We start from the raw sequence: 13,121 nt of genomic DNA on the forward strand, positions 1-13,121 counted from the left end.
GCTCTTGAAAGAATGATGAAAAAGAGAAATGTTATTGATAATCTGAAAAATCATAAAATTGATTCTTGAAGCAAGAAAAAGCAGTGAAGAACAAAGCTTGCGAAAAAAATTTTAAGGAAAGAAAAAGAAAAAGAAAAAGCAAGCAGAAAAAGCCAATAGCCCTTAAAACCAAAAGGCAAGGGTAAAAAGGATCCAAGGCTTTGAGCAACAATGGATAGGAGGGCCCAAGGAAATAAAATCCAGGCCTAAGCGGCTAAATCAAGCTGTCCCTAACCATGTGCTTGTGGCATGCAGGTCCAAGTGAAAAGCTTGAGACTGAGTGGTTAAAGTCGTGATCCAAAGCAAAAAGAGTGTGCTTAAGAGCTTTGGACACCTTTAACTGGGGACTTTAGCAAAGCTGAGTCACAATCTGAAAAGGTTCACCCAGTCATGTGTCTGTGGCATTTATGTATTCGGTGGTAATACTGGAAAACAAAGTGCTTACGGCCACTGCAAAGACTCATAAAGTAGCTGTGTTCAAGAATCAACATACTTAACTAGGAGAATCAATAACACTACCTGAACTCTGAGTTCCTATGGATGCCAATCATTCTAAACTTCAAAGGATAAAGTGAGATTCCAAAACTGTTCAGAAGCAAAAAGCTACAAGTCCCGCTCATCTAATTAGAACTAATATTCATTGATATTTTGAGATTTATAGTATATTCTCATCTTTTTATCCTATTTGATTTTCAGTTGCTTGGGGACAAGCAACAATTTAAGTTTGGTGTTGTGATGAGCGGATAATTTATACGCTTTTTGGCATTGTTTTTAGGTAGTTTCTAGTAGGATCTAGCTACTTTTAGGGATGTTTTCATTAGTTTTTATGCAAAATTCATATTTCTGGACTTTACTATGACTTTGTGTGTTTTTCTATAATTTCAGGTATTTTCTGGCTGAAATTGAGGGACCTGAGCAAAACTCTGATAGAAGGCTGACAAAAGACTGCTGATGCTGTTGGATTCTGACCTTCCTGCACTCGAAATGGATTTTATGGAGCTACGGAACTCCAAATGGCGCGCTCTCAACGGAGTTGAAAAGTATACATTCAGAGCTTTCCAGTAAGATATAATAGTTCATACTTTATTCGAGCTTAGATGACACAAACTGGCGTTCAACACCAGTTTCATGCTGCATTCTGGAGTCAAACGCCAGAAACACGTCATAAATCAGAGTTAAACGCCAAGAACACGTTACAACTTGGTGTTTAACTCCAAGAGAAGTCTCTGCATGTGTAAAGCTCAAGCTCAGCCCAAGCACACACCAAGTGGGCCCTGGAAGTGGATTTCTGCATTAATTACTTATTTCTGTAAACCCTAGTAGCTAGTCTAGTATAAATAGGACATTTTACTATTGTATTAGACATCTTGGTTTTCGTCTTTTATCTTAGCATCCATCTTTGGACGTTTAGTTCTTAGAATTTGGGGGCTGGCCATTCGGCCATGCCTGAACCTTGATCACTTATGTATTTTCAACGGTGGAGTTTCTACACACTATAGATTAAGGTGTGGAGCTCTGCTGTACCTCAAGTTTTAATACAATTACTACTATTTTCTATTAAATTCAGTTTATTCTTGTTCTAAGATATTCGTTGCACTTCAACATGATAAATGTGATGATCCGTGACACTCATCATCATTCTCACCTATGAACGCATGACTGACAACCACTTCCATTCTACCTTAGAACGAGCGTGTATCTCTTGGATTCCTTAATCAGAATATTCGTGGTATAAGCTAGAATTATTGGCGGCCATTCTTGAGAATCCAGAAAGTCTAAACCTTGTCTGTGGTATTCCAAGTAGGATTCAGGGATTGAATGACTGTGACGAGCTTCAAACTCGCGATTGTTGGGCGTGATGACAAATGCAAAAGAATCAATGGATTCTATTCCGACATGATCGAGAACCGACAGATGATTAGCCGTGCTGTGACAGAGCATTTGGACCATTTTCACTGAGAGGATGAGATGTAGCCATTGACAACGGTGATGCCCTACATACAGCTTGCCATGGAAAGGAGTATGAAGAATTGAAATAAAGAAGCAGTATATTGCAGAGATTCAACAGGGACAAAGCATCTCCATACACTTATCTGAAATTTTCGCCAATGATTTACATAAGTATCTCTATCTTATTTTATGCTTTATTTATTATTATTTTTGAAAACCATTATAAACCATTTAAATCCGCCTAACTGAGATTTACAAGATGACCATAGCTTTTTTCATACCAACAATCTCCGTGGGATCGACCCTTACTCGCGCAAGGTTTATTACTTGGACGACCCAGTGCACTTGCTGGTTAGTTGTGCAGAATTGTGACAAAGTGAGATTCACGTTTGAGAGCACCAAGTCTATTGGCGCTATTGTTGATGATCACAATTTCGTGCACCAAGTTTTTGGCGCCGTTGCCGGGGATTGTTTGAGTTTGGACAACTGACGGTTCATCTTGTTGCTCAGATTAGGTAATTTTCTTTTCAAAAAGTTTTCAAAAATCTTTCAAAAATTTTTTTTTCTCTTTTTCATTTTTCTAAAGATTATTTTCGAAAAAAATTTATAAAATCGTAAAAAAACAAAAAATATTTTGTGTTTCTTGTTTGAGTCTAGTGTCAATTTTTAAGTTTGGTGTCAATTGCATGTTTTAAAAACTTTTGCATTTTTCGAAAACTCATGCATGATGTTCTTCATGATCTTCAAGTTGTTCTTGGTAAGTCTTCTTGTTTGATCTTCATATTTTCTTATTTTGTGTTTTTTGTTGTTTTTCATATGCATTTTTGCATTCATAGTGTCTAAGCATTGAAAATTTCTAAGTTTGGTGTCTTGCATGTTTTTATTTTCTTGAAAATTTTTCAAAAATAAGTCTTGATGTTCATCTTGATCTTCAAAGTGTTCTTGGTGTTCATCTTGACATTTATAGTGTTCTTGCATGCATCATGTGTTTTGATTCATAATTTTCATGTTGTGAGTCATTTTTATGTTTTTCTCTCTCATCATTAAAAATTCAAAAATCAAAAAAATATCTTTTCCTTATTTTGCTCATAATTTTTGAAAATTTGAGTTGACTTAGTCAAAAAATTTGAAAACTTAGCTATTTCTTATAAGTCAAGTCAAATTTTCAATTTTAAAAATCTTATCTTTTCAAAATCTTTTTCAAAAATCAAATCTTTTTCATTTTTTATTTATTTTCGAAAATTTTTAAAATTTATTTTCAAAATATTTTTCTTATCTTTATTTCAAAATTTCAAAAACTTTACTAACAATTAATGTGATTGATTCAAAAATTTGAAGTTTGTTACTTTCTTGTTAAGAAAGGTTCAATCTTTAAATTCTAAAGTCATATCTTTTAGTTTCTTGTTAGTCAAGTAATCAATTTTAATTTTAAAAATCAAATCTTTTTCAAAATATCTTTTTCAAATCATATATTTTTCAAAAGTGTGATTTCAAAATATCTTTTCTAACTTCTTATCTTTTAAAAATTGATTTTCAAGTCTTTTTCAACTAACTAATTGACTTTTTATTTGTTTTAAAATTATTATCTTTTTCAAAACCACTTAACTACTTTCTCCTCTCTAATTTTCAAAAATTCCTCCCTCTTTTTCAAAACTTTCTTAATTAACTAATTATTTCAAATTTTAATTTTAATTTTAATTCTTCTCTTAATTTTCGAAAATCACTAACTCTTTTTTAAAATTAATTTTCGAAATTCTCTCCCTCTCATCTTCTTCTATTTATTTATTTATTTACTAACACTTCTCTTTATCTCAAGAATTCGAACCTATCTTCCCCCTTGTGTTTGGATTCTTAACTCTTTTCCTTCTTCTATTCCTTTCTTCTTCTACTAACATAAAGGAATCTCTATACTGTGACATAGAGGATTCCTCTTCCTTTTCTGTTCTCTTCTTTTTCATATGAGCAGGAACAAGGAAAAAGGCATTCTTGTTGAAGCTAATCCTGAACCTGAAAGGACTCTGAAGAGGAAACTGAGAGAAGCTAAAATACAACAATCCAGAGACAATCTTACTGAAATTTTCAAACAAGAAAAAGATATGGCAGCCGAACCCAACAACAATAATGCAAGGAGGATGCTTGGTGACTATACTACACCTACTTCCAAGTTTAATGGAAGAAGCATCTCAATCCCTGCCATTGGAGCAAATAATTTTGAGCTAAAACCTCAACTAGTTGCTCTAATGCAACAGAACTGCAAGTTCCATGGACTTTCATCAGAAGATCTCTATCAATTTTTAACTGAGTTCTTGCAGATCTGTGAGACTGTTAAGACTAATGGAGTAGATCCTGAAGTCTATAGGCTCATGCTTTTCCCTTTTGCAGTAAGAGACAGTGCTAGAACATGGTTGGACTCACAACCTAAAGATAGCCTGGACTCCTGGATAAGCTGGTCATAGCCTTCTTGGCTAAGTTCTTTCCTCCTCAAAAGTTGAGCAAGCTTAGAGTGGATGTTCAGACCTTCAAACAAAAAGAAGGTGAATCCCTCTATGAAGCTTGGGAAAGATACAAACAGATGACCAAAAGGTGTCCTTCTGACATGCTTTCAGAATGGACCATTTTGTATATATTCTATTATGGTCTATCTGAGTTTTCTAAGATGTCACTGGACCATTCTACAGGTGGATCCATTCACCTAAAGAATGCAGAAGCTCAAGAACTCATTGACATGGTTGCAAATAACCAATTCATGTACACTTCTGAGAGGAATTCTGTGAATAATGGAACACCTCAGAGGAAGGGAGTTCTTGAGATTGATGCTCTGAATGCCATATTGGCTCAGAACAAAATGCTGACTCAACAAGTCAACATGATTTCTCAAAGTCTAAATGGATGGCAAAATGCATCCAACAGTACTAAAGAGGCATCTTCTGAAGAAGAAGCCTATGATCCTGAGAACCGTGCAATGGCAGAGGTAAATTACATGGGTGAAGCTTATGGAAACACCTATAATTCTTCATGAAGAAATCATCCAAATTTCTCATGGAAGGATCAACAAAAGCCTCAACAAGGCTTTAATAATGGTGGAAGAAATAGGCTCAGTAATAGCAAGCCTTTTCCATCATCTTCTCAGCAACAAATAGAAAATTCTGAGTAGAGCACCTCTAACTTAGCAAACATAGTCTTTGATCTATCTAAGGCCACTTTAAGTTTCATGAGTGAAACAAGGTCCTCCATCAGAAATTTGGAGGCACAAGTGGGCCAGCTAAGTAAGAAAGTCACTGAAACTCCTCCTAGTACTGATGAAGATGTAACTGGAGAGCAAGTTGCTCAATATCTAGGAGCCATCATAAAACTGAATGCCAAGTTGTTTGGAATGAGACTTGGGAAGGTGAACCTCCCTTGCTCATTAGTGAACTAGATACATGGGTTCAGCAAACATTACCTCAAAAGAAACAAGATCCTGGTAAATTCTTAATACCCTGTATCATAGGCACCATGACCTTTGAGAAGGCTCTGTGTGACCTAGGGTCAGGCATAAATCTTATGCCACTCTCTGTAATGGACAAGCTGCGGATCATTAAGGTACAGCCTGCCACATTCTCATTAGAGATGGCAGACGGATCACAAAGACAAGCTTATGGATTAGTAGAGGACGTGTTAGTGAAGGCTGAAGGCCTCTACATCCCTACTGATTTCATAATCTTAGACACTAGGAAGGAGGAGGATGAATGCATCATCCTTGGAAGACCCTTCCTAGCCACAGCAGGAGCTATAATTGATGTTGACATAGGAGAGCTAGTCCTTCAATTGAATGGGACTACCTTGTGTTTAAAGCTCAAGGATATTCCTCTGTAACCATGGAGAGGAAGCATGAAAAGCTTCTCTCAATAAAGAGTCAAACAGAGCCCTCACAATCAAACTCTAAGTTTGGTGTTGGGAGGCCACAACCAAACTCTAAGTTTGGTGTTAAACCCCCACATTCAAACTCTAAGTTTGGTGTTGAGAGTCCACAATATTGACCTGATCACCTGTGAGGCTCCATAAGAGCCCACTGTCATGCTAGTGACATTAAAGAAGTGCTTATTAGGAGGCAACCTAATTTTTATTTATCTAATTCTATTTTTATTTTTATTTTTATTTTTATTGTTCTTTTATGTTTTATTAGGTTCATGATCATGTGGAGTCACAAAACAAATACTAAAATTAAAAACAGAATCAAAAATAGCAGAAGAAACAGCACACCCTGGAGGAAGGGCTTACTAACATTTAAACGCCAGTAAGGAGCATCTGGCTGGCATTCAATGCCAGAACAGAGCATGGATCTGGCGTTGAATGCCGGAAACATGCAGCAATCCCTAAGAAGGAGTTATCATAGAAGGAGACATTCTCATTGAAGAGGATAAGCCCATCACTAAGAAGAGGATGGAGTAAACAAGAGAGCCCATTCATGGATCTCAAGAGACACATGAGAAAGCTCATCATCAAGAAATCCCTGAGATGCCTCAAGGGATGCACTTTCCTCCCAACAACTATTGGGAACAACTCAACACTTCTCTAGAAGACTTGATTTATAACATGGACCAACTAAGGGTGGAACACCAAGAGCACTCCATCATTCTCCATGAGATTAGAGAAGATCAAAGAGCAATGAGGGAGGAGCAACAAAGGCAAGGAAGAGACATAGAAGAGCTCAAGGACATCATTGGTCCTTCAAGGAGAAGGCGCCACCATCACTAAGGTGGACTCATTCCTTGTTCTTATTTCTCTGTTTTTTGGTTTTTAAGCTTCATGTTTATATATGTTTATGTCTTTACTACATGATCATTAGTGTCTAGTAACTATGTCTTAAGGCTATGAATAATTCCATGAATCCTTCACCTCTCTTAAATGAAAAATGTTTCTAATTCAAAAGAACAAGAAGTACATGAGTTTCGAATTTATCCTTGAAATTAGTTTAATTATATTGATGTGGTGACAATACTTTCTATTTTCTGAATGAATGCTTAAACAGTGCATAATTTTTATCTTGTTGTTTATGAATGTTAAAATTGTTGGCTCTTGAAAGAATGATGAACAAGAGAAATGTTATTGATGATCTGAAAAATCATGAAATTGATCCTTGAAGCAAGAAAAAGTAGTGAAAAAAAAGTGGCAAAAAAATAGAAAGAAAAAGAAAAAGCAAGCAGAAAAAGCCAATAGCTTTTAAAACCAAAAGGCAAAGGTAAAAAAAGGATCCAAGGCTTTGAGCATCAATGGATAGGAGGGCCCAAGGAAGTAAAATCCAGGCCTAAGCGGCTAAATCAAGCTGTCCCTGACCATGTGCTTGTGGCATGCAGGTTCAAGTGAAAAGCTTGAGACTGAGTGGTTAAAGTCGTGATCCAAAGCAAAAAGAGTGTGCTTAAGAGCTCTAGACACCTCAAACAGGGGACTTTAGCAAAGCTGAGTCACAATCTGAAAACATTCACCCAGTCATGTGTCTGTGGCATTTATGTATCCGGTGGTAATACTAAAAAACAAAGTGCTTAGGGCCACGACAAGACTCATAAAAGTAGTTGTGTTCAAGAATTAACATACTTAACTAGGAGAATCAATAACACTATCTAAAATTCTAAGTTCCTATAGATGCCAATCATTCTAAACTTCAAAGAAAAAAGTGAGATGGCAAAACTGTTTAGAAGCAAAAAGCTACAAGTCCCGCTCATCTAATTAGAACTAATATTCATTGATATTTTGGGATTTATAGTATATTCTCTTCTTTTTATCCTATTTGATTTTCAGTTTCTTGGGAACAAGCAACAATTTAAGTTTGGTGTTGTGATGAGCGGATAATTTATACGCTTTTTGGCATTGTTTTTAGTTAGTTTCTAGTAGGATCTAACTACCTTTAGGGATGTTTTCATTAGTTTTTATGTAAAATTCACAATTCTGGACTTTACTATGAGTTTGTGTGTTTTTCTGTAATTTTAGGTATTTTCTGGCTGAAATTGAGGGACCTAAGCAAAACTCTGATAGAAGGCTGACAAAAGACTGCTGATGCTGTTGGATTCTGACCTTCCTGTACTTGAAATGGATTTTATGGAGCTACGGAACTCCAAATGGCGCGCTATCAATGGCGTTGAAAAGTAGATATCCAGAGCTTTCCAGCAATATATAATAGTTCATACTTTATTCGAGCTTAGATGATGCAAACTGGTGTTCAACGCCAGTTCCATGCTGCATTCTGGAGTCAAATGCCAGAAACACGTCATAAACCAGAGTTAAATGCCAAAAACACGTTACAACTTGGCGTTTAACTCTAAGAGAAGCCTCTGCACATGTAAAGCTCAAGCTCAGCTCAAGCACACACCAAGTGGACCCCGAAAGTGGATTTCTGCATTAATTACTTATTTCTGTAAACCCGAGTAGCTAGTCTAGTATAAATAGGACATTTTACTATTGTATTAGACATCTTGGTTTTCGTCTTTTTTCTTAGCATCCATCTTTGGATGTTTAGTTCTTAGACTTTGGGGGCTGGTCATTCGGCCATGCTTGAACCTTGATCACTTATGTATTTTCAACGGTGGAGTTTCTACACACCATAGATTAAGGTGTGGAACTCTGCTGTACCTCAAGTTTTAATGCAATTACTACTATTTTCTATTCAATTCAGCTTATTCTTGTTCTAAGATATTCGTTGCACTTCAAAATGATGAATGTGATGATCCGTGACACTCATCATCATTCTCACCTATGAATGCGTGACTGACAACCACTTCCGTTCTACCTTAGAACGAGCGTGTATCTCTTGGATTCCTTAATTAGAATCTTCGTGGTATAAGCTAGAATTATTGGCGGCCATTCTTGAGAATCCGGAAAGTCTAAACCTTGTCTGTGGTATTTCGAGTAGGATTTAGGGATTGAATGACTGTGACGAGCTTCAAACTCGCGATTGTTGGGCATGATGACAAACGTAAAAGAATCAATGGATTCTATTTCGACATGATCGAGAACCGACAGATGATTAGCCGTGCTGTGACAGAGCATTTGGACCATTTTTACTGAGAGGATGTGATGTAGCCATTGACAACGGTGACGCCCTACATATAGCTTGCCATGGAAAGGAGTATGAAGGATTGAAAGTAAGAAAGTAGTATGTTGCAGAGATTCAACAGGGACAAAGCATCTCCATACACTTATCTGAAATTCCCGCCAATGATTTACATAAGTATCTCTATCTTATTTTATGCTTTATTTATTATTATTTTCGAAAACCATTATAAACCATTTGAATCTGCCCTAACTGAGATTTACAAGATGACCATATCTTGTTTCATACCAACCATCTCTGTGGGATCGACCCTTACTCGCATAAGATTTATTACTTGGATGACCCAGTGCACTTGCTGGTTAGTTGTGTGGAATTGTGACAAAGTGTGATTCACATTTGAGAGCACTAAGTCTATTGGCGCCATTGTTGATGATCATAATTTCATGCACCAATTATCTTGACCCCACATGGAGAAGGTAGAGCTTATTCGATGTTGTGTATGTTTGGGTATTTTCTGAAGGATTCTATATCTGAGTATTATAACTTTCTTTGGATGATAGGGTTCCTTGGGAGCATTAGATGGCACTTATATTGAGGTGATAGTCCTCGAGTCCGAGAAGGCAAGATACCGAACAAGAAAGGGTAAAATTTGCACCAATGTCTTAGGTGTGTGTAACCGGGAGATGGGTTTTGTCTATGTACTCAGTGGATGGAAGGGATTGGCGTCTAATTCACAGGTACTTTGAGATGCAATAACTCGTCGTAATAGTCTTAAGATACCCCACGGTAATGATGCCATCTTTGGATCTAAGCTTATACAATTACCTTGAGTTCACGATAGCCAACGTCTTACCTTGTTACATTACTTGTCTATAGGTAATTACTATTTAGTTGATGCTGGTTACACAAATGGTCTGGGGTTTCTCGCACCGTATAGAGGCACTCGATATCATGTAAGAGAGTGGGCCCAAGGAGCACGTGCACTGCACAATTACCAAGAATATTTTAATAGGGTTCATTCTTTCGCAAGAAATATCATTGAGCGATACTTTGATTTGCTGAAAAAGAGGTGGTCCATCTTAAGAAGCCCTAGCTTTTACCCTCTAAAGACACAATCTCAGATAATTATTTCCTATTGTTTGCTGTAAAATTTCATTCGAAAGAGTATGGAGATGGATCCGGAGGAGAAAAGTAGCATATTTGATGAATTTATGCCTGATGGAGACGAAGAACAGGATGGAATGATTGATGTGGTTGAAAACACAAACGAGTGGACTCACTAGCGTGACAACATAGCAACTGAGATGTATGAAGAGTGGCGTGCAAGTCGTATGGAGTAGTGTTGTAAGAGTAGTGTAAAACAAACCCTGTAAGGGATTGAGTATTGTTGTAATGGCCACATTTTAATTTGTATGACTTGTTGAGATGAAAAAAGTTGTAATAGGACATCTTCAATTGTAATGGCAACTTCTTGTTTGTGATATTGTTTGCTGCTTTATTATCATATGTAATGCCAACTACCTGTTTTAGTATTTTTACTATTTGTGTTATTTTTTGCTATTTCATTTGTAATGGCAATGACCTGTTTTATTATTTTCACTATTTGTGTAATTTTTTGCTGTTTCATTTGTAATGGCAACTACCTGTTTCATGTTAAGTAATTGTAATTTAGATAATTTATGCACAGTTTTCATTATCTTAATTTTGGTAGGTGAATATGGAGAACAAGCACATTTGGAGTGATGAAGAGACTAATGCTTTGTTGGCTTCATAAAGGAGTTTGTTGTAGATGGTTAGAGGGCTGATTGTGGGTAGTTTAAACCCAAAAAATTTGAAAAACTGGCTCTGAAGATGCTGGAGGCCTTCCCCGGTTGTACACTGACCGTGAAGCAGTGCAAGAATAAGCACAAGCGGTTGAAGGAGAAGTATCAGTACGCCGCTGACATGCTTGGTTATAGCGGATTCAGCTGGAACCATGAGAAACAATGTGTGGAGGTTGACAGCAAAGATGTTCTTGATGCATGGTTGAAGATGAGTGTGATTCATATCTTTATCGAGTCTGAGCCACCTTGTACTTCTTGAACAAGTCTAGTTGAATAATGCTGTAATAATTCAATCTATGATCAAGCTTTATGCTAGTATTCTTCTGGTATAGTGAACTTTAGACTTGGCTTATTTTGTTAACTTGATAATACATCATTTGTGATTTTCACCATTCAGTTTGAGTGTGTTCAAACATGTGTTAGTCTGATATTGAATTTCTATATATATTTAATGGGAATATCATTCTTTTATATTTGTAGTGTGAATAATACAATTTCACAAACTCTAATTACAGTAAGATCTGGAGTCAATCGATCGAATTGAATGAGGAATGAATTTGCGTGACAACATAGGCAGAATTATTTCACTTTTGCATAATGTACCCATCTAGTAGTTAAAATTTTCTGCAGTCTATGACTTGAATGAGTTTGTTGGTAATTTGTTGTTTCACTATTTATTTGGACACTTGTTCACATGCAAACTTGTCCTAACTATGATTCACTCTCCTCACTTTTTGAATGAGTCTACTTGCATGCTTTTTTTGGAGTTTTTTTAATTGAATTTGGAAAGGGTAAAAAATGAAAAGAGAGAAATGGGTTCAGGTTCAAAGGTAGGGAATAGCAGCTTTGATTACTCGTATTATGTGTTATTCATGGGTGACTCTGGTGTTGGCAAGAGCAGCCTCCTTCTCTTTTTGCTTTCACACTAAGCAATGGAACATGCTCTATAATATATACAACCCTCAGCCATTCATGTATTTTATGTCTTTTGAATATTAACTTCATAAAAAATTTGTTAAATGCGGTTTACTTCTTCACAGGCACATCCGACCAAGTTCTACAGTCCTGGCAAGCCATTTCCTCTTTTTCACCGACTGGAGGGTATATTTGGTAGGGATAGAGCCACAGGAGCAGTAGCAGTTAGTGGTTTTGATGCGGAGGAACAGGTTAACGAAGAGACAGAAGACACTGCTATTGGATTTGATGAGTCAGATATGTCTCCACATCCAGATAACAGTGGAGGGCCAGCAATGCAAGGACAAGCATCATAATCTGAAGCAGGTGCGAGTGCAAGAAGCACAAGGCGATATGGGAGGAAGAGAAAACAACTTGACGTACTGGAGAGGATGGCCGACCATATTCAGCAATCTTCAGCTGACCAAAGGAAGAATGCTCAACTGATAGCTGATGCCATTATTGGTGTGAACAAGAAGTGGAAGGTTGGCGAGAAGCTCACACAGCTTGGTTTCGGTGATGACGAGGTGGTGAGGGCGATTTTGAAGTTTGCTGAAAGTCCTAACGTGTATGCACACTTCTGGGGCTTGTCAGATTCACAGATGATGGCCTTGTCCGCTCCATTATATAAAGTTGACTGTTGGTTAAGGGTATTAGGTTTGGGCTAGGGTATTAAGTTTTTCACTATAGGGTTTTAGGATTTTGTGAGATGGTTATGTTTAAGATGATATAACGTACAAACTTATATTTCGTATGCATTTGGATAGATATTTTGGAAATGCCTTTATTTTGCTCTATTCAGAATAGGTGTAGGTTCTTTGTACAGTTTTATTGGTATTGTGGTATGGCCTTTATTTTGGTGGTTTGAGTAGGAATTTTTTACTATGTACAATATTTATGGTCATGATCTTGTTAATGACAATTATCTTAGTTTTTGGTCATCAACTGTCCCATTCTTATAATTTGTGGTTCTCAGTAATGCAATTCTTCTTCTAGTCTTTGCTTTTGTTAATTTTCTTTTAGCCACAACTATATCTACTTTATTTCACACTTACCGCTATCAGCAACTTATGTATTTAACATTCATATCATGTGTCTCAATTATTACAAGATCACAACACCAAGAACAAGCCTTTTCAATTCTTTATGGTAGAAAAAAACTTAGCAATTTTTCTATTTCTTTTAATGTAACATAATGTATAATATGATTCCTCTTATACGGTATTTAATAACAAAAAGGAAATATAAAGTGAGAGCAGTACTGAAGTAAAAAAGACTAAAGTGACAAAGAGAAGAAGAGATATTGAACGTGTACTCATTTTATAATT

The 13,121-nt window shown here is 36.5% G+C and overlaps 1 protein-coding gene across 1 annotated transcript; it reads left to right on the plus strand.

Moving 5' to 3' along the window:
* The first annotated feature begins 9,483 nt into the window (after positions 1-9,483).
* Positions 9,484-10,790, plus strand: LOC127748444 (uncharacterized). The gene is made up of 4 exons (XM_052262983.1): positions 9,484-9,492; positions 9,577-9,753; positions 10,180-10,269; positions 10,728-10,790. The coding sequence occupies exons 1-4, from the start codon at positions 9,484-9,486 to the stop codon at positions 10,788-10,790; spliced, it is 339 nt and encodes a 112-aa protein (XP_052118943.1).
* The last annotated feature ends 2,331 nt before the right edge of the window (positions 10,791-13,121 follow it).

Source organism: Arachis duranensis, chromosome 6 (genome assembly GCF_000817695.3).
Source record: "Arachis duranensis cultivar V14167 chromosome 6, aradu.V14167.gnm2.J7QH, whole genome shotgun sequence".
NCBI classification, from domain to species: Eukaryota; Viridiplantae; Streptophyta; class Magnoliopsida; order Fabales; family Fabaceae; genus Arachis; species Arachis duranensis.